Source organism: Indicator indicator, chromosome 26, assembly GCF_027791375.1.
Source record: "Indicator indicator isolate 239-I01 chromosome 26, UM_Iind_1.1, whole genome shotgun sequence".
Taxonomy (NCBI): Eukaryota; Metazoa; Chordata; class Aves; order Piciformes; family Indicatoridae; genus Indicator; species Indicator indicator.
The window spans coordinates 12,078,171-12,104,290 of record NC_072035.1 but is presented as its reverse complement, the minus strand read 5'-3'; the positions used below and the strand labels follow the sequence as shown (position 1 = coordinate 12,104,290).

General features: G+C 47.7%; 1 protein-coding gene across 2 annotated transcripts in view; it reads left to right on the top strand.

Annotated features, from left to right (window-relative positions):
- Nucleotides 1–26,120, top strand: part of TTC28 (tetratricopeptide repeat domain 28) — a 136,386-nt gene that overhangs the window by 79,045 nt on the left and 31,221 nt on the right. For both annotated transcript variants that reach the window (XM_054392699.1, XM_054392698.1), the window contains exons 4-6: nucleotides 765–1,037; nucleotides 1,993–2,123; nucleotides 19,994–20,501. In XM_054392699.1, coding sequence (XP_054248674.1) covers nucleotides 765–1,037; nucleotides 1,993–2,123; nucleotides 19,994–20,501 — 912 coding nt within the window. The remainder of the gene's footprint in view (nucleotides 1–764; nucleotides 1,038–1,992; nucleotides 2,124–19,993; nucleotides 20,502–26,120) is intronic.

Below are 26,120 nucleotides of genomic sequence, written 5' to 3'. Positions count from 1 at the left end.
CTGGATATTGTCTGTGGTGTAAAGCCAGTCCCTTGTCATTTCATTCTACCAGAATAATAGGTGGTTTGAAGCCATAGGTAGACTGCTGTGAGTGGTAGCTTCCAGAATACTTGTGTTCAGAGAAAGAAGAGGATCAACTGGGAAGACAAAAGGGCTGTGTCAGTGGCATGTGTCCTGTTTCCATCTGAATGGTAGAAGCAGGTAGACCAATTATAAGTAGTCTGGCAGTCCAGTGCTGTCATTCTGCAGAGTACCTTCTGCAGGACAAGGAGAGGCTTCTTTCTGCAACTTTTGTCATCTCTCTTGGCACACGTTGTGTGCTGTGGTATCTGGACAGGCACAGGTTTTGCAGATGTTCAGCTGAAAGTTTGTGCTGAGGGAGCAGAAAGTGCAGTGCTCTTACACACTGCTGGTGGCCCATTTCCAGTTTCCTACAGAATTCTGCAGATGTTTTCTGTATTCCTTCTGCCATTAGGCCAGTCTGCAGAGCTCAGTATGAGACTGCTCTGCATGCTTGTGCTTCCTTCCTGAAGTGTTTTCTGTAAGGAAAATGTCAGCTTGTTAGTTGATCTGTCCTGATGTACCAGATACTGGACAATGCATTTGAATCCTGAGTTCCCATGATAAATCTTGGTTTGATTTGGGCAGTCTGGCCTTTAACTCGCGTCATCTGGTCACCAAAAAATAATGATGAGTTGTGAAAGTGACTTCTAGATGCAAATAACTTCGTTTATTGAGTAACTGCCTTTGTTTTCATATTGCAGAGTCCCTGGAGCCCACCTATCAACAGCTACAGAAGATGAAGCTGGACAAGAGCCCCTTTGTTGTGGTGTCTGTGATCGGCCAGGAACTTCTGACTGCGGGCCACCATGGGGCCTCTGTGGTGGTGCTAGAGGCTGCCCTGAAGATTGGCACTTGCAGCCTGAAGCTGCGGGGATCGGTGTTCTCTGCCCTGAGCAGTGCCTACTGGTCCCTCGGGAACACAGAGAAAAGCACTGGATACATGCAGCAGGACTTGGATGTAGCCAAGTCTTTAGGTAAGAGTTACCCTTTCGCCTGCTTGAGTGCTGGGTGCTGCTGGAACAAATTCATAGCTGTGCTAATGGTCAGAATCTCTCTGTAGTGCTCAGGTTTCTGTGGGAATCAAACCTGAACTCTCTGCAAGGTGCAGCACTGCAGGCTTGTGCAGCCCCGTTTGCCTGCGTGAGGGGTGGGCAATCAATGAACAAGCTAAGGTTTTGCAGGAATCTCTAATTTTCTGGTGTCACATATGTGGGAATGGGTCTGATCCCCTGTGTAGACTTGGGCTCCAAACCACAAATGAGTCTTAAATGAAGCAATCTGTCTTCTCAGGAATTCAATGGAAAAAGTCCTCAGTCTGAGCTTCTGGGGCAGTTGCCTAGAAGGGACAAATCAGGAATGAGGCAGTGGATGGACAAGAGTGTAAAAAAAAAAAATAAACAGATTGGAAAACCTCTCTAGTGCATGGTGTAACCTGCACAACACTGGGAGTTTTCAAACTTTCAGGGTGCTTTGGGAGGGGAGATGTTACGAGACGGCAAGGCAGAGCTTGCAGAGCTGGGGAGGGCTCTGCTTAGGAGAACTCACCAAAAGGATGCATTTCATGTCTGAGCTGTGCAGAGTTGCTATCTGAAGAAAGCTGCTGTGCTCTTGGCTTGTTTTAAGCCTGAGCCATTAACTTAGTTTCACAAACAAATTTTTAATTTCAAGCAAAGAATAAATATGGATGACTAGGAAATTAGCAAGTGTTAGGCCAAAGCAGAAATTAAAGCAATTCTTTAACTGAAGTTGGTGGTTTAGAAGTCTCTGAAGGCAAGCAAAGAAGAGAGTTTGGTCTGTGTTAAACATCAGGATGGGATTGTTCTGATGCTGATTCTCACCGTGGGGCAGCACTTGCACAGTGTGTTGCAGTCTCTGTTGGGCACTGCCAGCAATGCTGTTGCTAGCTAACCTCTGCTCTGTTTGGCACAGGTGACCAGACGGGAGAATGCCGAGCTCACGGGAACCTGGGCTCCGCATTCTTCTCCAAAGGAAATTACCGGGAGGCCCTGACCAACCACAGACACCAGCTGGTGCTCGCCATGAAACTCAAGGACAGAGAGGTAGGAAGCTGAATAAACCATCCAAGTTGGGAGTCAGCACTGGCTGGTGTTCTGGAGAGATATGAAGGCGCCAGGAAGCTTTGTCTGTATGCCCTGTTATATTCTGAGAATCTGGAAGCTGCATGAGTTCTCTTCTCAGGCATTCACTTGCCTTTTGTTAAGGGAAGTGTTGGTACCAGCAGACACAGTGAATGCCCGTGGCAGGATGGTTTATCCTTCTGCCTCCCCCTGCCTGTAGTCTCCAGTTGGCTCTGAGCATGTCATTCCTCCTCCGTCTCCCTTCCTATCCATTTGCCCATACTGCACAGCCTCTAGGCTCTTGAGAGCAGAAGCTACTGCTGAGTGTATCAGTACATCACCTCTGCAGGGGGGCCCTGGCTGCTCTGGTCTCCTTGTTTTCCCTGTGATACAGATGCTACCAACTTGAGCTTGGTAGGGTCCTTCCTGTGCTGTGCCTTTTCCAGAGAAGCAGTGAGCCCATGGAAAATAACCTTGGATTAAGAAATAGTGAAAATAGAATGCTGTGTGAAGTGTAGGGATTGCTTGAACTGGATCTGGTTTGTTTGACTGTTTACCATTCAGCTCTCAAAGCATTATGTGAGCTCCCTGCCAGCCCAGGGCAGCATCCTGCATGGACTGAAGAGCCTTGTCCCAAGAGATTGCAACTGAAAGGTCACTGAGAGGACAGAATCGTGTTTTTAGTGCACGGTGCAGATACAAAAGCTATTCCATTCTCTCCAGTGGATTCCCCTCTGCTATGAATGGGACACAGAGGGCTTGTGGATTGCAGGGCAGGTGAAGGGAGTGCCTGGAGGCAACAGGGCAGGTGTGAATGCATGTTAACCCAGGGAGCTTTGGGGAGACCTAAAACTGGGGGTATCAGTTTCCTAGTGAAAAGTCGTTGAAAAGATTCATTTGAATTGGCCAAGTGCTTTAATGAAGTGTTAATTTCCAAGTTAACTATCAAGTAAACCTTGGAGAGATGCACCTTTCAGGAGGTTGTAGGAGTGTGACTGGGAGAGGAACCTGCTAGATGTTTTCATCATGATTTTACCAGATGGAAAACCTCCCGAATCACTGTTACCATCACTGTTTTTATAGTTTTCTTGATTAGTGGTCCCTATTCCTGCTAAGAGTATAATCTGCATAGCTGTTTCTCCTCAGTGGTGTTTCTTGAAGCAGCAGATGGCCTGTCGTGGGGAGGGTGCTGAAGGAAGGAGCAGGAAAGTGTCAGCCAAGAGCCCCTGGGCCAGCCTGGGGACACAAGTGCTGGTGGATTGCATTGACGTCAGACCACTGATCTAAATAGATCCCAATGATTGATCTGGGAGGAATCCAGGGAATGAAGGATAATTGTGATAGTTCTTAGTTTATGACACATCTGGACACATAATTAACAGTTATTGACAACAAATGACTACTTGGTTTAGCAAGAAAGCTGAGCTTCTTGGATTTCCTGTAGGATGTAACCACAGGAAATTAATTTGGCGCTTTCTGATGACATCATCTTGACCACAGAGCTTCCTCTGAACAAAAAACTGTTTTTCTTGGCCTCCTTTGCAGACGTTTTTATAATGCAAATGTTATAAAGTTGCAGTAGTGCTGATGTGAATTCCACAGAAGGGAATTTGGTGTGTGACTGTAATGAGGTAATTGTTTTACCTCCATCTGTAGAGAGAATTGGTGTGGAAGGTTAAAAAGTGCTCCTTTGTAGGGGATGCTGCTGTCCTGGGAGGGAGCCTTGGGGTCTGAGGCAAATGTTTGTACAAGGAGCTTCTGCTGGATCATATCACCCATAAAACAAGGAGGGAGTTGCATAGGTTCTGCTGTAGCATTCAGGTCTGTTCTCCCCCATGCAAGCTTGGAGAAGGGAAGCTTCATCAGCTGAGTGGGGAATTGTGTGAGCTGCTCAGAGGGGCTGAAGAGCTCTGTGCAGCTCCTGTTGCAAGCATTGTGTCACACAGGCTGTCTGTCCAGGCAGGTCATCCTCTCTTCACACTCACAGTCTGGGGACAAGTTCAGGCTGTTTTGTGATGCTTGCACCCAGAGTGAGAATGGAGCAGAAGTAGCTGGGATTTGACAATACCTCTGGTGTCTCCAAGAGAGTCCTTGGGGTACTGAACATACATGTGGTTTTGGTCTATGAATAAGAAGACTGTTTTTAGCAAGAGGCTGTAACAGGCACCTCCAGAGTAATTTCAATGCTTTCCATCACAGTTAAATGATGGGTTGGATTTTCTGACCAGCTGCAGTGGCTGGTCAAGAAATTCATATGAGCTAATTTTGTGATTTTTTTTTTTTCTGAAAGAATTAACAGATCCAGGAAACCAGAAATCATAAGGGAACTTGGTTTTTCTTTCTGAACATTCTTTGGTTTCTGTGGAGTTTGCAGATGCTCACTGTGGTCAGTGGAATATAATTCTGTGATCCTAAAAAGGATGACAACAGAAATGAGGTGCAGTAGAAGAGAGGAAGGTAGGCAGGACCATCTAGAAGGACAATTGCCTCTCTTCTGCTGGAAGTGAGTGTGGGAGTTCAGCTCTGAGATTGGATGCAGTTTAAAAGGAAATAGCAGCACAGCTTGGTAGTCTGTCGCTTCTTTCTGAAGATTAAGCAGAGCAGATTTCAGCGTGGGCTGTCTTGGCCTGCTGCAGAACCTGGGAACATACTCAAGCTGAGAATCCCAATGAAGTCTCTGCTGCTGCTTTTCTTACAATGAAGTTTCTTTCCTGTGCTGGCTGAAGTGAAGCTGATGTGGATATACCTACTCAAGCTTCAGCCATGCCACTGGTGGTAGGGTGGGTGGCACTCAGCTGTGCTTTTATGGCCCCAAGGTAGACAGTATAAGGATCTGTGCTCCTTCCAAAGCATTTAATTTGGAAAAGCATTACTTGAGGGAGTGTTTTGAAGCTGTGAGGGCTAACAAGCAGATATGGCAAGGGAAAGGAAAGCTGCGGAGCCCCTGTTCAAGTTCAGTGCCCAACCCCTGACACAGGCTGTGCTTGCATCCTGTCAATGTAATAATCCTGCAGGGACCCAGCAGTGTCTTTGCTCCCTCTCTCCTGGGCTGCCAGACGCCTCCTGTTACAGCCTTGTGTTCAGAAACAGCAGGGCAGCAAAATCAAACCAACCATCAGAAAATTAATGCTTGTGTGGAAGTGTACAGCCAGCACAGAGCTTCTGGGCAGGGGGATGCTGCCAGCAGGCCAAGGGGTGCGGGCAGCTCCTGGCCCGCACCTCTGAGGTTGGACTGGGCCTTCTGTTAGAGATGCAGCTTCCCTCTTTGCTAGGAGGGAGTGAGGAGGAGGGTTGGGTGAGGGTTGAGTATTGTTTGTGCCCCAAACTTTCTCTGGGGCTGGGATGAAGACAGAGCTGAACAACTCGAGTCTTTGTTTCCCAATGCCCTTTTTCTCAGGGAATGACCATAGGGAGGGTAGTGAGGCCCAGAGGAGAACAGACTGATGGACTTTGGCAGTGCCAGCTTGCTCCTGAGTTGACTCAGTATGCTCAATGACTTGCACCAATCACTCTTGGCCCAATTTTGAAAGGACTTCTCCCACCTCCCCTCCAGAAGCAGCTATTTCTGGATGGAGTAGATGCAGCACTGGCTCAATGCCCTCTTGTCACTGACCGTTGGTTTCTCTGGGCACTGGTGCTGCACTTGGGTGTCTCCACGAGCAGCTGTGGATGCAGCAGGTGGGTATGCTCAGCAACAAGATGGATGACCTCAATTTTACTGTCTCAAGATGTTGGGGTTTTTTAAACAATTGCAAGTGTAAGGCAGAATTTGTGTCAGCAATTTTTTTGCAGAAAGAGTGACTTTTTGCAGGAAAAGGGGATGAAGACAACAATAATTAGAACTGGGTGGCTAAGTGGTGTAGAGGAAAGGTGTTTATTGAGCAGGTTTTCTTGGGTTTCTGTGTCACCTTGCTCTTGCCTTTCTATGAAAGTTCTTATGTCGTAAACATTATAATGCAGAAATTCCATTATAAAGAGAAAGTGTGGGCTGGAAGCCCAGGAGACTCGAGAAGCCCCTTCAGTGCTGCACTTTCTGTTGCAGAGAGAGCATTGCCATGGAGCTGATGGAGAGGAGAGGCCTTTGCTGGCAGCAGAGGGCTGTCGTGGTGGAAGGTTGTCAGGGGTAGCTGGCTGCTGTGCTTCTCTGGAGGAGGAGCGTTAGTGAAATATGATTGCTGTGACAGCCGTAATCAGTGTCTGGATTCAGTTGGGAATTTGCAGATTCTGCAACTGTCTGAACACACTTTGTGTGCAGCTCAGCCACTGGTGGTTATTTAGATTTGCAGTTCTGGTAGTTTTTGCCAGAGCCAGAAGTGAAACACAGCACAAAGCTCCTACATTTTGTGAAATACAGCTACTTACTGTCAGGCTGTGTAAGTCAGAGATCAGATTTCACTTTCTTATTTCCAGAAGGAGATACAGAAGGAAAGATAGATTATTCTTTTCTACTGAGATCTGTAAGTTCTATAAAGCCAAGGTTTTCTGCCCCTTCCTGAAGGGAAGGGGAAATGCTTTCCAGGTGTCCTTCCTGCCGTGCTTTGTCTGCACAAGCCACATCTTCAGTAAATAGCAGAGCTGTAAGTGTTTGGCCTCTTGCCTGAACTCTTTGTGTGCATTATGGTACAGGACAAAAGAAGTTTGTAGGGTTTTTTTCATGTTTCTTGCCAATCATTATAGAAATATCTATTCTGCTTAATTAGATAAGAAAAAAGCCTGGAACACGATCTGAGTTAGAAGTGACACAGCCATCCTTCAGGAACCACTGCCTTCGTTCTTCTTAAAATACAACCTGCAGGGTCTCCTGTGTGCCTTGGACCTCACCTGCAGTACTTTGAGCTTCTCTGCTCTGGGTTGGCTGAAGGCTGGGGTGCTGATGATGGCATGAACTGGTCGCCCTCAACAAGCTGATTGGCTCCGAGCAGACATGTCAGGAGGTATCAGCTCTGGCTCATGCTTGAGCAAGGTGTGTGTGTGCCCCTTCGTTCTAAAGGAATGGCAGGAGAGCTGGTTCCAAACATGGACTGCCTCCCTGGCTGCCTCCCTCACTGGCCCAGAATGATTTCTGTTTGGACTGTGCTGGCAGGCACAGGGCTCCTGCCAGAGATCAAGTCACAACTATGTGCGTTCAGTGGTGAGGGTCCCTGTGCTTGCAGTTGTGCTGCAGGTTTGGCTGGAAGCATGCATCTGTGCAACCCTTCCTCTGCAGAAACCATCACAGGGCATGTCAACGTGCAGTGAGCTCATCCCAACATGTGCAGCTCATTAGCTGTGGGCCAGGTTCCTCTCCTGGTTACCTTGTCAGGCATCCAGAGACCTTACACAGCTGTGTGGACTTCCCTTAGGTTTGCACTGCTGCAGCCTGGCCTGGAGATGATGCTGGAGTTGAGCTGGGGCTCAGCAGTGAGCACAGCTTCTCCTTGCTGCAGTGCCTGTGCCTGACCTTGCAGCTGGGCAAGCAGGCGGCCTGTTCTGGCACGCTCTGGCACTCTCCTGGCATGTGGCTTGCTGAGCCACATCCTCACAGAGTCAGTGGTGCTGCTCTGCTGTCACCCAGCCCAGTTGCTGCAGTTCTACCCACAGCAAGCCAAGGAGCTTCACAGGGAGCTGCGCTTCATCTGTGAGCAGCTTCCTCAGTCCCACTGCAGCTGCCTGACCCCTGAAAAGGAAGCCTGTGCATTGCCTTTTTGGAGCATGCAGGGCTCTGTCTTCTCCCTTCAGGGCAGACAACAGCTGGTGTCGTGGCGTGTGCCAGGCCCCAGGAGACATCTGTGGGCACATGTGTTGAGCAGGAACTGTTCAGGCTGCATGATGAGGTTCTGGGAAAAGTATGTTTTCTGGCTTGGTACTGGTAGCAGCTTCAATGCCTGTACCAAACCCCTGGGCTAGCTGGCATAGAGCAGACAGTTGCACTGCTCTCTGTACCTTCAGGAAGCAAAGAACGATATTCCTGCGGCACAGACTGTTTTCTGAGTTTGTTGTTCTTCAGTATCCATGTTGCTTGTGACCAACCCAGTGCATTTTTCACCTCAATATTCATGTGTGAGATGAACAGCTCTTAAAGTGTTGGGGCTGGTTCAGACTCCACTGATGAGTGATGTAGCACTTGTGTCTCTATAGCTGTGTGGTGTAGTGAACTGTTGAAAAATACATCTTGTCACATGTGCTACATCCTGTATTTGTGTGGAGAAGGCCATGAGAACAACTGCAAAAGAGCATAATCCACTAAAAAGGAACTGTGGAGACAAAGCATCCAGAAACACTGGCCTTTGGCTTCCAGAGAGGGTGGTGAACCTCTTTGTCCCTTATCTGTAGAGGCTGGAAAGATGCCTTGTAGAAGGTGGTAGAAGGCTGTTTCTAGTTGCAGATTTAGTTCCTGCAGTCACATCTGAGCTGTACACCATGCTGTACCTTCAAGGTCTTGGCTTGGCCTCGTTCAGGCCATCCTAGAAGGCTTCACTGAAGATGACCTGCAGTCCTGTAGCCCATCTTTCTTGCATGCCCTATGGGCTAGGCTGGGCAGTTACTGCTCCATTCCCTTTCCCAGTCCCAGCCCCAGCTTTTGTCAGTCAAAGGTTGTGCATGTGTGTGGCTTTCCTTACTTTGTTGGTAGCTTTGAGGAGGATTTGAGAAGTGTGTGCAGTGAAGACTCTCTGGTTAGCTAATGTGTTTGCAAAGTCTCGTTTATATTAGGTTCTGATTGCTGTAGCACATCCTTGGGCAAACAGAAGGCACACCCAGACCTTCCATACGGCGCAGTGAAACAGGCTCTTCCTGCCTCTGCTGCTCTTCCTGAGCAGTATCTTAACCACTGCCAGAAAGCCCCTTCTGTGATCCCTTCTGCTCACTTGTTGTTACTTACTCGAGTGCACAGCACTGGGCTGGGTGCTGCTCCTGTTCTCTGCAGAATTTATCCCTCCGTGGGTTATCATTCACACCACAGATCCTTTCCCACTGCCTTCAAGTGGCTTGCAGTGGTTTAAAATCTAACTTCTCATAGGGCCAACGTTTTCTCTTTCTCACTGGAAATCCTGAAGGGATCATCACGTGGTCACCTGCTTCCTCGTTTGTGTTTCATCATCATCAGTCCCAGATGGCTGCTAAGAACCAAATTCATTCATTGACTATGGGCTTGAGAGAGCCTGCAGCAGTTTTGCTGCCTGTGTCATGTGTGTGGGACTCGGCCATATGAAGGGGTGGCCTATCCTTGGGGCTGCCAGAATCTTCAGAAAGGAAAAATCTGAGTATCTCATGACCACAGTCATTCTGTTACATTTGCAAACAGTCAGGAAGATAAGGACAGGATATAAATACCTCTCAAATGAGAACTGGAAAGAGTCTTCAGGCTAAAGCAATTTGTGATGCATGAAAACATGCACTAAGATGGCAGAAGCAGGCTGTGGAAGCAAAAGCAGGAGAGTGGCACTTGCTGCAGGAAGCAAGCAGAGAAGGTGGTTTTGTCTCTGCTTTTCTATGTTTTGCCCCATTTCCTTTTCCATGGTGAAGCCTCTGCTTCAAAATAATTTATTAGGTGGTTGCCTGCCAGAAGTGGATTACCTGCTGCCTGTAGCAATGTGATCAGGAAAGACTAAGAGAGAATATAGCTTACTCCTTACAGCTTTATCACATTTGACTGGAGACCCAGAAGTAAGGAAGGGGCTGAGGAGGGCTTTGCTGATTGATTATCCATATTAGTGGTTAGTGCAGCCACTGCTTACAGAAGCACAGAACTGACAAGTTCAGGGTGTGACTGCTGCTCCTGTATCAATGCAGGTAGCTTTCACTTCTTGAGTTTCTTCAAGAGAGGAGATTGGAAACAATGTGAGAGCTTTTGTGAAGAAACTGGCATTTGTTACTGATCCTACAAGAGCACCAAGAGACATCAGCCTGTTGGAGAAGAACTGTGCTATGTGTTGTGCAGATGGTACCTTAGCAGGAGGGTCCTCCTAGCCTTGTGTCAGAAAACCCCAGTGGCTTGTCAGCAAGGTCAAGCAGCCAGAGGGTGAATGAGTGACTGGTGCATCTGTATTTATAAACACTGCATGGGATTACCTCCTCCCTCTTGTTTCTCCATTATGCCTTCTGTTTTTCTCCGGGGTTCTTTTAGGGGATCTTTTGAGTCCTGGAGCTACTTCCAAGAAATAGAAACAAGCTGGGTTTTGATTCAGCCTCTGTGTGAGAAACAGCTTTCCAAATCCCATGACATTTTACAGAGGCTTTACAAACAACAGTGGTTGATCAGGCTGCAAACAGTTCAAGCAAAAGGCTGCTCTCAATCTCTGCTCTCCAAAGAGGTGAGACCAGCGTCAGTTCCTAGGAATCCAGCAGAATATCACCCACAGAAATCAGAAACTGTTAAAAAGATCAGGCCCTTGCAGTGCTTGGAGTGGATACTTTCAGAAAAGGTCACTTTCCTTTGAAAGCTGTTGTCTAATCTGAGCCCTTTCATGAAATCTGGTATTGCAAACTCTTTTTGCTGATCTCAGGCTGGTTTTAATAAGTAATTTCATTATTACTGCGGGGGAAGCTGCCAAAAATCACTCACTGCCCGGTGTGCAGCTTCAGCCCACAGCCTCCCAGTCCTGTGCTGTCAGAAATGGGTATGGTCCAGGTGTGCTGTTGGCTGGATTGGCAGAACTTTCCTGACTGGCAGCTGAGGTGGTGGAGGGGCCCAGCAGGATTTCCAGGAATCAGCCATGAGGTGAGCTGGGGAAGGAGGGGGCTCCAGGGCCATCCCAGCACGATGGGTACACTGCTGAGGCTGGCTGTGTCTTGGGTGTTTTTTGGTTTGTAAGACATAGGCCCCTTACAGCAAAAGCAGCGATGTCATCTTCAGGGCTGTGCAGGACCTGGTAAAGCTGGCTGGTTTACCAGGAGGCTGGCACTAACACTTCCCTGGCTTTCTGAGGAGATGTTTGCAGATCCTGGTCCATGTTTTCTGGAACCATTGCTGTTCTTGTATTAGATTTGAGGGTGATCTGATTTATAGAACTGAAACCTCATACTGGCCATTTGCTAGGAAGACCTGTCTGAGCAGCTCAGGGCAGCCCAGATGTACTGGATCCCCCTGCAGAGGCTGCTGAAGAAGGAGGGTGAAGTAGCCAGTGCAGAGTTAGGTAGATTAGTTTTCCACATTTCCTAACGGGACAGAAGCTTTATTTTCACCCCTGCTGCCCTTGAAGTCTCAGGTTCTGCAGATGCTATGACTTCAGCTGAGTGAGAACTTGTCAGAGATGTGACCCAGTCTGCAGAATGTCTTCCTGGACACTTCTTGCTGCATTGTTCAATTCACTGAAATTCAGTCTTTGTCTAGCCCAGATGTTTGGCTCTGTTGGGTGTACAAAGTTACAGACGTAGACATTCCAGTTCGTGTTGTTCCTGTTCATGCTTGCACTTCAAACAGCTGTGAGAGGCCTCTCATTTAGCACTGGGGCTCAGAAATCTGACCTGTGTTGTAGGTAGCCACTGGAACCCTCATTAGGAATGGGGTACCATCCTTTGCTTCATCATTTTCAGCCTCATTGCAGACAGCAGCCTGGCTTTGCTAGGGGTCAGGGCAAACTCACTGCAGCCTGGAGGAAGGATTGCTTGGAGGGAAGCTCACCAGGCACCAGCTGCTAGGAGACATTTGCCATGGGAGTTTATTTGAGGCTGCATGGTCTTTTAGAGCAGTAGGGCTGTGTTACAGCTCAGACTGAATCACCTGCTTGGCTGAGAGGATGAGCTCACTGATGGGAGCAACCATAGTGCTTTTGAGCAGCACGTAGCTGGATTTGTATAAGAAAGTGTAATTTGTTTGCCCTTCTCTTCTGTCTTCAGCAGCTCTTTTTGGGAAAATCTGGATTCATACAGGTTTGTCTGGTTCAAATGTGATAGGATTAAGCAGAATGAAGGGAAATCTGACCAGTGCAGGAAATTTGGGAATGCACTAAAAGGCCATATGCTTTGTTTTGTTTGGACTTGTGACTCAGAAGGGAAATGTAATACTTCCTGAGGATCTCCTTTAAATGTCCCCACTTGACCTCCACAGCACATGGATTTTAGCTGAAAGAAATGCACTCTTCTGGTTTTACTTACCTCGCACAGTATCTGCAAAAGCTAGCACTCTGCTGAGGGCTGGACCTCATCACAGGGAAAGAAACAAAGCACAAAACTTGTGTAAGAGCTGCAGCTCAGGGAGCAGTGCTCTTTGGGTTTTCAGAAGACCCACCTCAGCCAAGGCTTTCCTGTAGTCAGTTTCCAGTGCAATGTTTTCCAGCTTTATGAGCAGGAGCAGTGTCAGGATTGGCACAGGTCAGCACACTGCTGCAGGAGTCTCAGACTTCCTCTGCCTGCACAAAGAACTTCTCTTGGTTCTCTGAGATCCAAGTTTGTAATGTGCTGGCTTGTTCTTCCAGGACTGACTTTGATCAGGGCATGAATCACTACTCCTCAGTGTCACAATCTCAGCTTGTGGTTTTAAATGAGGGCTTCTTTTCTCACATCATCGCAAAAAAATGCCAAGTCAGCCATCCTTCCTAAAACTATTTCACCTTTTAGACTATGTCCAGGAAGCTACCAAGTTTTGGGTATGTAGGACATCAATTCTGTGATTCTATAGAGACATGTGTGTGCCAGGTGATGCTTAAGCTTGTTGCTGACCAGTTAGATTGACTCATCTTTGGTTTTACATGTTTTCTGGGCAGAGAACTAGCTCCTCAATGATAATGGAGGAGGTTGAGTAAATGGATTTTCCACTGGAGTAGTCTTATTTTGGTCTCCAAATGAGCAGCTGAAAGTCAGTGTTCCTTTTGAAGCCTCTGGTTTCAGGAGGATGACTGACCTTTAATAATGTGGCAGTTGAGCCGTGGTGCTGTTCAGGTTTGCCTGCATTCACATAATTTGCGTGATTCTTTTGCCAGGAAAAGGGAAGAATGATCAATCCTCTAAACATTGTCATTTCTCTGAACAAGAAAGACAGGGCTGGGAGCGGATTGTAAGCACAACTCACGGCAGCCTCTGTCATGAGCAGCAAGCACTTGACACCTACAGAGCTGTGCATTTAATCCGTTAATCAAAGGAGACCGCAGCTGTCTCTTCCTGCTGTATGGTTTGAGCTTTTCTATTGTGTCACTAATTCGAGGTTATTCCCTTTCAGTTAGCAGTAGTTACACAGTTCCTTCCAGACATTCAGATAGTGCTGCATTTATTCTATGGCTCTGGCTTCTTTGAGGTTTGCTTTGTGGTAGTTTCTATGTAAAAGACTGAGACTTTCTACAAATAAATTGGATTTGACAGGGATATTGATTCCAGTCTATTTTTTTTTCCCCAGGAAATAATTACCTAAAAGCAAATCTGCGTACGGATCGTGTACAGGAGGGAAGCATTGCCAGCTGCTTCCTCTTATTTTCAAAAGCATGCCACACAAAGGGAAAAGCTGGATGTGGTCCTGGCATATCAGCCTCACCTCTGAGGGAGGAGGGAAGGGCACCTTTGATTGTTGATGGGCACCTCCTGTGTTTGGGTATGAAACCTGCCTTAGTGCGTAGATCTCCAAGCCCAGTTGTGAGATACTGGTGGATTGTGAGGAAATGCTAAAAGGGCTTAATTGAAGTAGAAATAAAATGCAATTTGCGGCCACTGGATCATTTTGTTAGGTCCTGAAAGTCAACTTATCCTTTTATCCTGCTCTCCTGCCAGTGTGCACAGCAGTTACAAGGCCCATACCTGTATGACAAACAGCTCCTGCAGAAGGAGCCTGATGCTTGCAGAGCGCTCACAGAGCGCTGCACTGCTGCGTGCTGACCTCTGTGCTTCCTGCAGAGAGAGTGGCACTCACACAGGGTGGGGTGAGGCTTTACTCTGTATGGTGAAGCCAGCATCATCCTGTTGATGCTTCCAGATTTAAGTATTTCTTTGTGTGTATTCAGAAGCAGTCGGTTGAAGCTGCCTTCTGCTCGCCAACCCCAAAATGCACGCGATGAACCAGGGAACCTTTGCTTGCATGCAAGAGCATGCATATAAGGTGTGCTGGCGCTGGAGAACAGCATCCTGCTGACTGTCCTCAGCACAGATGTTGTGAATATGCGTGGCTGATCTTTTGGAAACCACTCCACTGCATCGTGTGGCATCAGGCACTGCTGTTACCCCTTACTCGGAGAGTGGGAGTGGAGAGAAGTGGCATGTGAGGGCATGCTTGCAGTCAGGCTTTGAATTTCACAAATGCTTAGTCCATGCCAGTTATTTCCCCTCCCGGGCTGTCAAAGCTCAAACTCTGATCAGTCCTAATTGATGAGTCTGTTTGGGGATTAAAGCAACATTAGGGTGAGATACCAGGCAGAGCATTTTCACCTCACCCATTTTAGAACGATTATAGTGTTCTCATTTAAGAAGTCTGTGCAATCAGTTAAAGAGTGGTTTAAATGTAACATAATTGGGAGATGACCATATCCTGGTGATGTGAAATATCTAAGATGCACATATCTCCAAGTCACCAGGTCTCTATTAGTTGTCATTCCCTGATGCACATCTGCTTAACATCAGGTTCGACCTTATTCAGCTGAAAAACCTAAGCTGGCTGTTGCTCCCAAGAAAGAGAGAGCAATTAGGAACCTTTTTCAGAACTCCCTTCTGTGTCTCAGCTCAGTGGCAGAAGAATCTGCTTTCTATTAAAGTGATAAATTGCATAATTGGAGGTGCAAGCAACCCCCACTGTAAAATTTGTCTTTGTCAGATATGTAAAGCATTGATTTTTCTTTGTTTGCTGATGCAAAGCCCCGCTGGTATGAAGCTGTAGTCTCCCATCACCCTGCTACCAAGCAGACGTTCATGCTAGCACAGCTGGAGTCTGTTTCACATGCATCAACCTTATCCTCACTGCAGTGTTGTGCCTCCTCAGCCAGCACCCATGGGAACAGCCCTGCCCCGCTGGCCCCCTGTGCCAGCCACTTACAGCTCCCACTGGATCCTATTATGTGGAGGATTTTATTAAGTATACAGTGATGAATTTATCTTCTGGAATCCTATTACTAACCCCCTGAAGTGAGTCATGGGTGTCCCCCAGCAGATGTAATCACCAAATTGTTCCTAAACACTGCTTTAATGTCAGGCTCCACAGTCTTTCTGCTGATTGCCCCCATGAGCAGGGATAGTTATCTTGGGGTGGGAGAAGAGAGGCTGCACACAGCCAGCCCCAAGCAAGCCAAGAGTGCCATAGGCTCTGCTCATGCAGGCTGTGAGATGACTGAGAGGTGTTTCTCTTGGAGCACTCAGAGCAGTTAGCAGTGGAAGCTGCTGTGAGCATTGGTGCAAGGGTCATGTCAGAGGGCAGAGGCAGCCAAGCCTCTGGGTGCAGCCCTGTCTTTCTGATGAAGCCAGGCTCTTGTCAGCCCTTTACCCTTCATTTTCCATTGCTCTTTTTGTCTCCTTTTAGTTATTTTTTTTTCTTTTCTGTTTTCCTTGTCCTCCTCCCGCATTCTGGCTTGGATGTTCTGGCCTTGGGCACTCAGACATATAAGCCAAGGCTTTTTGCGTGCCCTGAGAAGGGTTGCCAAGCTTGTACCTTTCATTTTAGGTCTTCACTGTGAGCCTGGGAACGCTGTTGGGCAAAGGGATTAGGATCCCTGAGAATAAACATTTCCAGACACACGAATTTCACTTCCTATAATCTACTTCCCAATCTAGGAGATGTCCTAAAGATCTCTTTCCAGGTAGAGGTCAAGCAGTCCCTGCATCTGTCAAGTGTCTCATGTGCACAGAAGGTCTGAGATCTGCTGCTTTCTGTTCGTGCCTCTTCTCCCCAGCCATAGCCCACTGACATCATCTGAGGCTCTGTCTTGATGGCTCTGTGCCATAGCTCATCTTACTCAGCAATCTGCATGCAGAAGTGTCCACTCTCTTTATTTTTTAAATTATTTATTTAGCAGCCCCAGGAGGCACCAGCTTTCACTGACTCCTTGTTTTCCAGAAAGATGTTTCCATTCCCTTCCCAGTTATAGCAAAGTTCTGCTGGTGGTGGTAGCCTTTGAGAGTGTGTTGAAGCTGCTGACTGGGTTCTGCAGGTTCGTTGTGCTGGGTGTTAGCTTTGCCCAGCATGTCCTGCTGTTTTGGTCCTGTGGCAGTGAGGATGCTGCTTGCCAGCTCCCATGCTCCAGTAATGGTCTCCATAATGGTCTCTATGCAGACCCTTGGTCTGGGCTGGTGTGAGATGGCTGCATGGAGCTATCTTTTCCTTCTGTTCTCTTTGCCCCCCCCCTCTTTTTTTTTTTTTTTTCCCTAATGAGATTGCAAATGAGTGTCCATACTATGGATGTGTTGATTTTCATGAAGAGTTGTGTGAAAATTGATTCAAATTCAGGGCAAAAGTTTGGATGTTGGTTTTGTTTGGTTTTGTCCTCAAACCCTCTTTCAGCTAGGAGCTCTCAGCCAAAAAGTTACTGCACTGCACTGCTCAAGAGCTCATCCAGGACCCAAGTGCCCTAACCAAGGTGGAATGGGGTTTCCTCCAGCCTTTCCTGCAGCTGCAGGTTTGGGGACAGCAGCCTGGCCAGGCATGGCAGCACTGAGAGGGGCAGGGGCAGGTCCCTTCCCAAGGCATTGCTGGCCTGTTGGCAGCTGGCTGGGTGCTGAATGTGTCCAGAGAAGGGCGATGAGGATGGTCAGAGGGCTGGAGCTCCTCTCCTGTGAGGACAGACTGAGAGAGTTGGGGCTGTTCAGTCTGGAGAAGAGAAGGCTCTGAGGAGACCTTCTTGTGGCCTTCCAGTATCTGAAGGGGGCCTACAGGAAAGCTGGGGAGGGACTTTTTAGGGTGTCAGGGAGTGATAGGACTGGGGGGAATGGAGCAAAACTAGAAGTGGGTAGATTCAGATTGGATGTTAGGAAGAAGTTCTTCCCCATGAGGGTGGGGAGACACTGGAACAGGTTGCCCAGGGAGGTGGTGAAAGCCTCATCCCTGGAGGTTTTTGCAGCCACGCTGGAGGTGGCTCTGGGCAACCTGATGCAGTGTGAGGTGTCCCTGCCCATGGCAGGGGGGTTGGAACTGGCTGATCCTTGAGGTCCTTTCCAACCCTGACAATTCTATGATTCTATGATTCATTGCCAGGAAGGAGGAGTGAAGGGGCAGAGTGATCTGCAGAGGTCAGTTCTGGAGTGACTGTGGATTTGGCCTCTGAGCCAAGTGCCTGTACTTCTGCAGAGGCTGCGAGTCATTTATTTCTGGAGGATTTAGCTGGTTTCACACCACCTGTGATGCCTGTTGTTGGAGAAACACCTCCCAAGCCCAAGAAACCATCTGATTATGTGACAGCATGTTCAGTAGCTTTGTCCCTGGCCCCTCACTGAAGAGTTGCTGCTCGCTGCTCCCCTCTCTGGCCTGTGGTAATTACAGCAGCAAAAGTGACTCTTGTGGTTCATTATGGCTGTACTGGCAGCAGGGAGTCCTGGGCTGCTCTCACCATCTGCAGGACAGAGCCCAAGGCTTCCTTCCTGCCGTCTGTGGAGCAGTGCCACAGCCTTGCAGGGACGCTGCTGGGCTTCCAACAATGGCTGCTGCTCTGCCACAGCTCCTTTGCACTGTCCCTTGTGTCAAGTGGAGTCCATCTGCAACACTAAGTGAAAAAAAATTAAGACATTTTGAATTCTGGCAGTTCTTTCATTATAATTAAGCTGCCTGAAAGGATGCCTCAGGGAGAGCACATGCAGCTTGGCTATTTACAGAGTTGGCCAAGGGAGAGCTTCCTTATAACTTCTCTATCTTATGACCTGTAAATGGTGTTTAATAGCTAATCTGTCACCTCCAGTTCTTGTATCAGAAAAGATGGTTTCCCTATTCATTTGGCTCAGTGCAGCATATTTACTGTTCCTCAGTGTGGAAATATTGCCCTGGTAATGCTGCTGATCACAGAAGTGATTTATCACCTCTGCTCTCTGTCTCTCGCTCTGGCCCATAGATCTTCCTGACTGGGCATTACTCTTCCAATTGTGATACAGTTTTGGTAAAAACAATCTTTAGGAAGGTTTCTCCTGCCACTTGTTTTTGAAAGTCATGAAAGGCTCATTTATTCAAGGACACCATTTCAGTAGCAAAATGTGGTTCCAGTTCAGAGGCACTGAGCCAGCTCTCCTCCTAAATAAGAGATTTTCTGATCCACATTCTTTTTATATCTGATATCCTGATAGTGTGACCAGGAAGAGTTTAATAATTTGCTTTGGAAAGGGGAACTACAGTCCTACACCTGTAGAGCGCAGCAGGTCTGCAGGTGGGAGCTAAGCAAGAATATACCAGTTTATCAAGGTGAGGTGAGTGTCCAGGGTGAGGGAAGCTCTTTAACTTGTGTAGCTCTCTGGAGCAGATGAATGACTTTGCAGGGAAAAGGTGGCAGGACTTCCTGGTCTGGTGCTGGATGGGTTAAAGAGGTTAATCATGGCCCCCCTGGGCACTTATGGGGAGCCACCTCTATCCCTTGGCTTCTCCAGCCACTTAATTTGTTTTCCTTGTAGCCTTGATGTCAGTGTGCATTTCTGTGGAAGGATAGACTGGTTCTTCCTTGAGCTCCGGTGCTAGGGAAGGGTGAGACTGATCCCTGTGCTGTCGCTCACCCTGACTTTTTCTTTCTGGAGGTTTGGAAGAGATTGTTGTGGAACTGGGTCACAACAGCAGCTGGATGGCAAAGGAAATGCACATGCAGGGACCATGGAGGACTTGGGGTCAAGGCTTTGGAGTGAACAGCCGTGCTGAGGCAGCAGATGTGGGTTAGGCAGAAGGAACACATCCCTGCTCTTGGCTTCTTGCCCTGCTGTCTGGCTGTGTCTATCCTCGCCCTGCTGAGTGGAAGCCAGGCCTGCGTCCTCGTGGATGCAGTGGGCAAAAGGATAATTTGTCTTTTCTAAATACAGCTGTTCCTTGGGAGCAAGAACTCAAGTTTTCAAATGGCTGTATTTATTTCAGATGTTCCCAGGAGACACAGGCTCCAGCTGCTGAAATACTGTTGTCTTTGCTGCTGTCCCAAGGTTGTCTGGAGCTCAGCAGTGCTGTGCTAGAAGGACCCTGATGCTGCACAGGAGGAACTGTGCTCTTCATAGTGGGTTGTGACTGGCCAAGCAGAAGTACCTGGAGATGTTGGTGGATGCAAGCTGGCTTACTGCTGTTGCAAAATAAGCAGCAGAGGCATCTCCCTCCTCCCAGATGAGTGCTGGCTGCAAGTGTGTCAGTTTTCCAGCTTCCAGCCTGGAAAGAAGAGAACAGAGAGTCCTCAGCAGCGTGGTTGTGTCAAGTTTTGTGTTCTGCTGCTGGTCTCCAGCATTGCTTTGGCATCAGCCTGCAAGGTCTCAGGAGTCTTGCTTTGATGTGAACTGACTGGGTGAAGGGCAGAACAGGGCAAGCATTCATTTGCAATGCTCTCTCCAAGTGTCTGCTTTCTTAGGAGCTGCTGTACACAGGACTGCTATGCTAACAAGACTTGGTGTAGATATTAGTCAAGAGAAGTGACCTGAGGTGTGACTGCTATGGGGAAAGCTTTGCTGCTCTCTGGAGTACCTCAGGCTGGTCCTAGAGAGCAGTTTTCTGCAGTGGTCACTTTCTTTGTTTCCTCACTGGCCTCTGCATCTTAGCAGTGCTGTCCTTCCCCTCTGCCAAGGACACGCACATAGCTTCACAGAAGGATGTGATCCTCACCCTGTTCTTCTGAGCCACCCCATGCCTGCTGCCTCTGCCCGCACTGCCCCAAGGGCTCTGGAAGAGCTGCAGAGTGTAGGTCTTCCAGCTGGTAGTCACAGTCTTTCTCCAGAATGGCATGTTGTGGCTTGGATTTCTAGAACTGGGGCAGTCTGACTTGTTTGCATGAACACCTGCACTTACTACTTCTCTCTTACCCTTGCAGGCAGCATCCTCAGCACTGAGCAGTCTGGGCCATGTGTACACAGCTATTGGGGACTACCCAAACGCACTGGCTAGCCACAAGCAGTGTGTCCTCCTCGCAAAGCAGTCCAAAGACGAGCTCTCCGAGGCACGGGAGCTGGGCAACATGGGAGCAGTGTACATTGCAATGGGGGATTTTGAAAACGCAGTGCAGTGCCATGAACAGCACCTTAAGATCGCCAAGGAGCTGGGGAACAAGCGGGAGGAAGCTCGAGCCTACAGCAACCTAGGCAGCGCTTACCACTACCGGAGAAACTTCGACAAAGCCATGTCCTACCACAACTATGTGCTGGAGTTGGCCCAGGAGCTGGCTGAGAAGGCCATTGAGATGCGAGCTTATGCTGGCTTGGGCCATGCAGCTAGGTGTATGCAGGACCTGGAGAGGGCTAAGCAGTACCATGAAGAACAGTTGCACATCGCTGAGAGCCTGCAGGACCGAGCTGCTGAAGGCAGAGCCTCCTCCAATCTAGGTAAGGCCCCTGACTTAGAGCAGAACTTGTCAGGGAATGCTGTGACTACCAGAGCTGCTGCTAGGAGGTTTGCTGTGTGCCAGCTCTTTTGTTACCCCAGTTTCACCAGACTGTCTTCATAAATTAAACAGGCACTTGGCAGATTGTGTGCCAGTATAACATATCCCATGTTCAATTATTAACCTGTTCAGAAGGCATCATAAAGCAAATACTCATAGCAGAGGGGAAATTAAAAGGTTAAAAGTTCATTCGAGGAGCTAGTCAGGTGTCAAAAATTAACATAAAAGTCTTGCATTAGGGCAAGAAGTGGTGTGGTTTATTACCTGGCTATTTCTTTGGGTACTTGTCAGCTGAATATGTCGATATTGCTGCCTGGGAAACACATGGGTCGACAGAGTATAGGAATCTAAGGAGAGGCCCTGGCATCCTGCTGGCAGGCTGGGAAGGACTCGATACATCTAAGTGAAGTCCGTTCCTGCTGCTCTTTCACAGCACCAGATGTGGAAACAACCAAAGACCATTTCCATCTCTGCCATGGGATGTGGTGTTTATGCTGCTGATGTTCCAGCTGTTGTTCAGGATGTGTTCTCAGCTGGCTGGGAGTGGCAGAACAGGGCTGTTGCTGGTGTAACAAAATATGTTTGCTGGCAGCCCTGCATCTCAGCACTTCCAGGCTGCCCCACGCTGTAAATTAGCTTCTGCTTCTGCTTGGCAGTTGGCACTTGGTTCATTTGTAGATGCTAATTGTACTCTGATGTTATCAACAGCAGGTAATTGAAAAGGGCTTGATGAATTACTTAATTTCTCTTAATAGCTGAGTCTTCAGGAGCTGAATGAAGAAGATAAGGTGAGCTGGAGAAAACAAAACAGTCCTATCTTTCTAACTAGTGCTGCGAATCTCCTTCTTTACACAAATTAGAGCAAAAATGTGTGAGGCAAAAGAGGTTTGTGAGGCAAAAGCTCTGCTGGCTGCTTGGCTTTAGGGAACAGGAAGCACTGATAACGTTTCTGCTAGTGTGACAGCACCCAGAGGCAAAAGGGCTGGGGACATGAAGCCTGGCATCTGGCTTTCACAAACACTTATGTAAGAGCTTCTGTGGAGAGCAGCAGCAGATGCATCTAGCAAGGCACACACTGTGCCCCCCATCTCTGCTGCCAGCATGGGGCTGGTCTTGGGGGATGCAGAGTCATGAGGGATCCACCAGTCTGTAACAGGGATAGAAGAAATGCAGGAAACTGAAGAAGTGGTGTCTGGGAAAACGGAATCTGTCCCTTGCTTTTGTTGTCCTTCCCTGGGTCAGTGTGGGGATGAGCCATCTTGGGTTTTCTGTGTTGTCTCCTCCCGGTTGCGCCAGCCCTTTGCCACTGGGCAGACCACTGCTCTTTTGCTGGAAGAAGTAGCTTAATTCAAGTTCTGGAGCATTTCTTCTAATTGCCTGTGTGCCTGGTATGGCCTGTCTTTGTGCTACTCAGCATTGTAAAAAAAAAACAAAACAAAACAAAACAAAACCCAAACCAAAAATCCAACTGGTACAGAAATACTGAGCAGGGCTGGGCTCCCTGCTGAGTGCTGATGTGAAAGGAAGAGACTTGCTCTTGTTGTTCAGCTTTCTTGGTACTCACCTGTGGTTTAAATTCTCTCACCATTTTCCTGGGTCAAAATCAGTCAGTTTGGGACTAGAAAATTTGTCTTAATATTATTATTAGCCTTGCAGCAGCTTTGGGTTTCATGATGCTTTTAGCATGTGATTCCAGGAAGAAAAAATTAAAAGGAAGGAGTTTCGGTGCAGCAAAGCACACGGAGAATATATTTTTCTTGTGTTGGATATAAGCCTAAATAAAACTTTCAGTTGGTATGCTGACTCAGGCACTCCACGCTTGGTATTAGAATAGTTTTCCTAGCTTCTGAGTGCAGGATCTCATGTTTCAGCTGTTCTTTGGCTATGTTTTTATGTCTTCTCTGTCAGAGTTAAGTTATACTTGGAGAAAGAGAACATGCAGTTCTTGTTGAGGAGGTCTATTACTGTTGTTTAAAATGTGTCCAGTACCAATTAAAAAGTCAAGTCTTAATTGTCTCTTTCATCTAATCCACACGCAAAACAAAACCTCATCAAAATAACCATGCTGACAGGCCAAAAAAAAAAAAAAAAAGGGTATCTAAATGTGTGTTTGTGAGCCAGAATGTTAGAGTTGGCCTCTTTGCTGAAGCAACAGAAATTCTCTGTTTGCATTTCACTGATGTAGATGGAAAGCTCTCTGAAGTGTGCTATCTAATGCTGAGCAGGACAGACATGGGATGTAACACAGCCCAGCTGCTGTCCTGCTCTGCAGGGAGATGGAACACACTCTGCGACTCGGTAAGCAGGAGGTAATGGACTGAGGGCGAGTCACAAGTTATCAAGCCCTTCACAACAAGGAGATGTGGAGTTTAACCAGAATTCTCAGATTGTCAACCTTTGCAAAGCAGATGGTGTTTCCAAATGCCAAGGCTTCATGTGGAGAGCTGGCTTTTCAGCCTCTGCTGCTCTGAAGGGTTCCCACTGCGATGGAGAAAGGACACTTCGGATTATTAATAAAACACAGTTTATGGTCTCTCCCTTGGTGTTTAGCACCTCTTTGCACTTACAAGAGAACTTCTTTGCCTATCTTCATCTACTGGATGTGTTGTCCAAAGGTGCCAGCTATTTTGTCTTGAAGGGTTTTTGCAGTTAGGGTCACCAAATGGTGGTTAGGTGTGGCCATCTCTTCCCTGGTTGCTGAAGCACTCGCTAACCCACTCTAGACCCCTTCCCCTTGTCTCGCTGCTCCCCAGCACGCTCAGCCAGCCAGCTGCAAGGCATGGTGGGTGCTGTTAGGCTCTCAGGTCTGCACTGAGGAGGGGGTGGGATGTGGCGCTCCCAGAAGCACGTTTGCTCTGTTTCAGCTTTCAGTGTGTTTGTATTTCGTTCTGAATGAGCAGGCTGAGGCAGGAGCAATGTTGGCTCTGTCTGAGCTAGAGGCCACAGTGCAGCTGAGCTTTGTCTTGCACTGGCTAACACTTGTGGAACACTGGAAGTCACAGAATCACAGAATGGTTGAGATTGGAAGGCATCTCTGGAGATCATCGAGTCCAACCCTTCTGCCAAAGCAGGATCAACTAGGACAGGCTGCACAAAAACACATCCGGGCAGGTTTTGAAAGTCTCCAGAGAAGGAGATTCCACAACCTCTCTGGCCAGCCTCTTCCAGTGCTCTGTCACCCTCACCATAAAGAAGCATCTCCCCATTGTTCCTTGTTCTGTCACTGGGCACCACTGAAAAGAGACTGGCACCTTCATCTTGACATCCACCCCTCAGATATTTATAGATGTTGGTAAGGTCCCTTTGACTCCTGCTGCAGTCTCCTGCCAGATTCCAGCACAGGAGCTGCGAAGACTGTCCCAGAGTTGGTCTCTTATCTTCTCTCTCGCTGATTTGTTGCCTGAACTGGACACAGTGGTGATTTGCATAGACAGAATGTATTTCTTCTGGTGTCTTGCACTGGTGTCCACCCAGTTGTAACTGTGTTCATCAGTAAGGCAAGAATGGAATTTGTGTCATTTTTGGTGCTTTACATTGTGTAAGGCAGTAAAGGCTGTCTGTAGCTGTCTCCTCTCGTGTCTGCTGGGTTCTTGTCTTGAGTCTGTTCTGCTGTATCCTTCGTGTGCTGTTCCAGAATGTAGCATAGCTGCTGGACCAGAAGGTTCTCTTTTACTTTGAAATTATAGCTGTGGGAATGAGTCAGAATGCTGATGTTCTGAAGTGACAGTGTGTTTCTGGATCCTTCTTCCGTAAGTGCCACAACAGATGGGTGACAACTTGAGCAGACTAATGTGATAGAAGACTCCATGGGTGAGGAGAGCACAGCTTTGTTCTCTGTTATGCTACTTGGATTTGTCCTGGGTATCTCCTGGTAAACATTTTCTCACTGTTTTTCTCCTTTCTTGGCAGTAAAGAGGCTGACTAAAGCATGTAAATCTGTGAAGGCTTCATCTCCCATTCATCTACGAACCTCATTTTTGTTTTGAGGAATGCACACAGAATATATTTGGTAGGTGATGATTTTGGAGTCTGAGTCAGACCCTTTTCTTCCTGGGACCATCCTTTGTGATTGCTCCAGGCAAACGATGGAATCATACCAGGAGGTACCTTGTGGGATCTCTTACCAGGTTCCTCTTTTTCCAAGAGCAACATTACATCTTTAGATTAAATTCTGGGATTTTTCTTTTTGGTGGGTGTAGTATCCAGAGTGATACTCCAACCAAGGAGTAGCAGCACTGGCTGCTTAAGTAACCTGTTGTCCTAACCTCTAGTATGAATTTCACTTCTCTGGCTGCCATTTGCCTTCAAAGCCATGCTCTGTGTCTGACTTGCCATCTTTCTCTCCCACTTCTTTTCCTTCATGTGGGACAGGAGAGGTTGATATTCTGGGGCAGAAATTCCCATTAACTCTATCCTCAGATACTCCTTCTCTTATTTATCCTCAAGTATAATATGAAGTGGCAGTGAGAGGGAGTCTGGGTTGGGTCAGCATCCGCAACACTTTTCCTCCATTGTGACTTCCTCTGTGTTGAGGGAGAGGGATATTTGCAGTGAGCATAGGACTTCTCAGTAGCATTCTAATCTTTCATCCACTGCTTCTGTGGATAGTTGTCTACAGTCTTCTGAGTTGTCAGTGGCATTTTATGGTGACCACTGTGCACTAACTTCTCTTGTTCTTCACAGTGGAGTTTCTTCAGGGTGCTTGAGCTTTGAGGCTGAGCTGTGGCATCCTATCCGCACACTAGAGCCTCCTAAATGACCCTGAGTACTGAAGAATTTTCCCTTCTCTGTCAAGTCAGCGAAAATATTCACTGATGCTACCAGAGATATTACTCCCAGGAGGGTAAGAGGGCTGAGATGGAAAAACAAGGAGAGGAACTTTGTGACAGGGTAGGATTCATGTCTTATGGCTGGTGATCCGTAGGTGGCCAGAGGAACCTCAGCGTGGTCAAGCATCTTCTGCTCTTTGACTAATAGATACACTAGGACAGTAGAAGTTTTTGGACACAAGAAAAGCTGTGAGCTAAAGTTGGACTTTCACACCAGACTCCTGACATTATCTCTTAACATATAAATATATATATATATATACTTTTTATGTACTGGATGCTAAAAGCAGGAATTTGCATTTCACACTGCTTCAATACCTCTTGCTTGTCCCTTTGTTCTGGAAGCCCTGGTTTCCAGGGGTGGCTTTCCATGAACCATGTGTTTAGCTTTCCCACAGATGGACCTGCTGCAGTGTCTCTTGCTGGCATGGCCTGGGTGCATGCGCTGGAGCTGTGGCACCCTGAGGTGCTGTCTGGGAGGGATACGGACTTCAGGAGACAGGGCTGGGAGTACAGGCTCCTTGGACAGCACTGATGCTGCCTGCTCCCAGCTCAGAAACCTCTTGCTGCTTCCAGGGGAATGATATAGATAATTCCATCCCTTTTTTTAGATTCTGCTCAGTGGGACACTTTTCCCAGTGACTGTTTTTGGCAGGTTCCAAGTTAAGTAGCTTTGTGTCCAGCCCAGTTCCACCCCCTTGTAATTACTTTGTGTTTGTTCTGCAGAAACC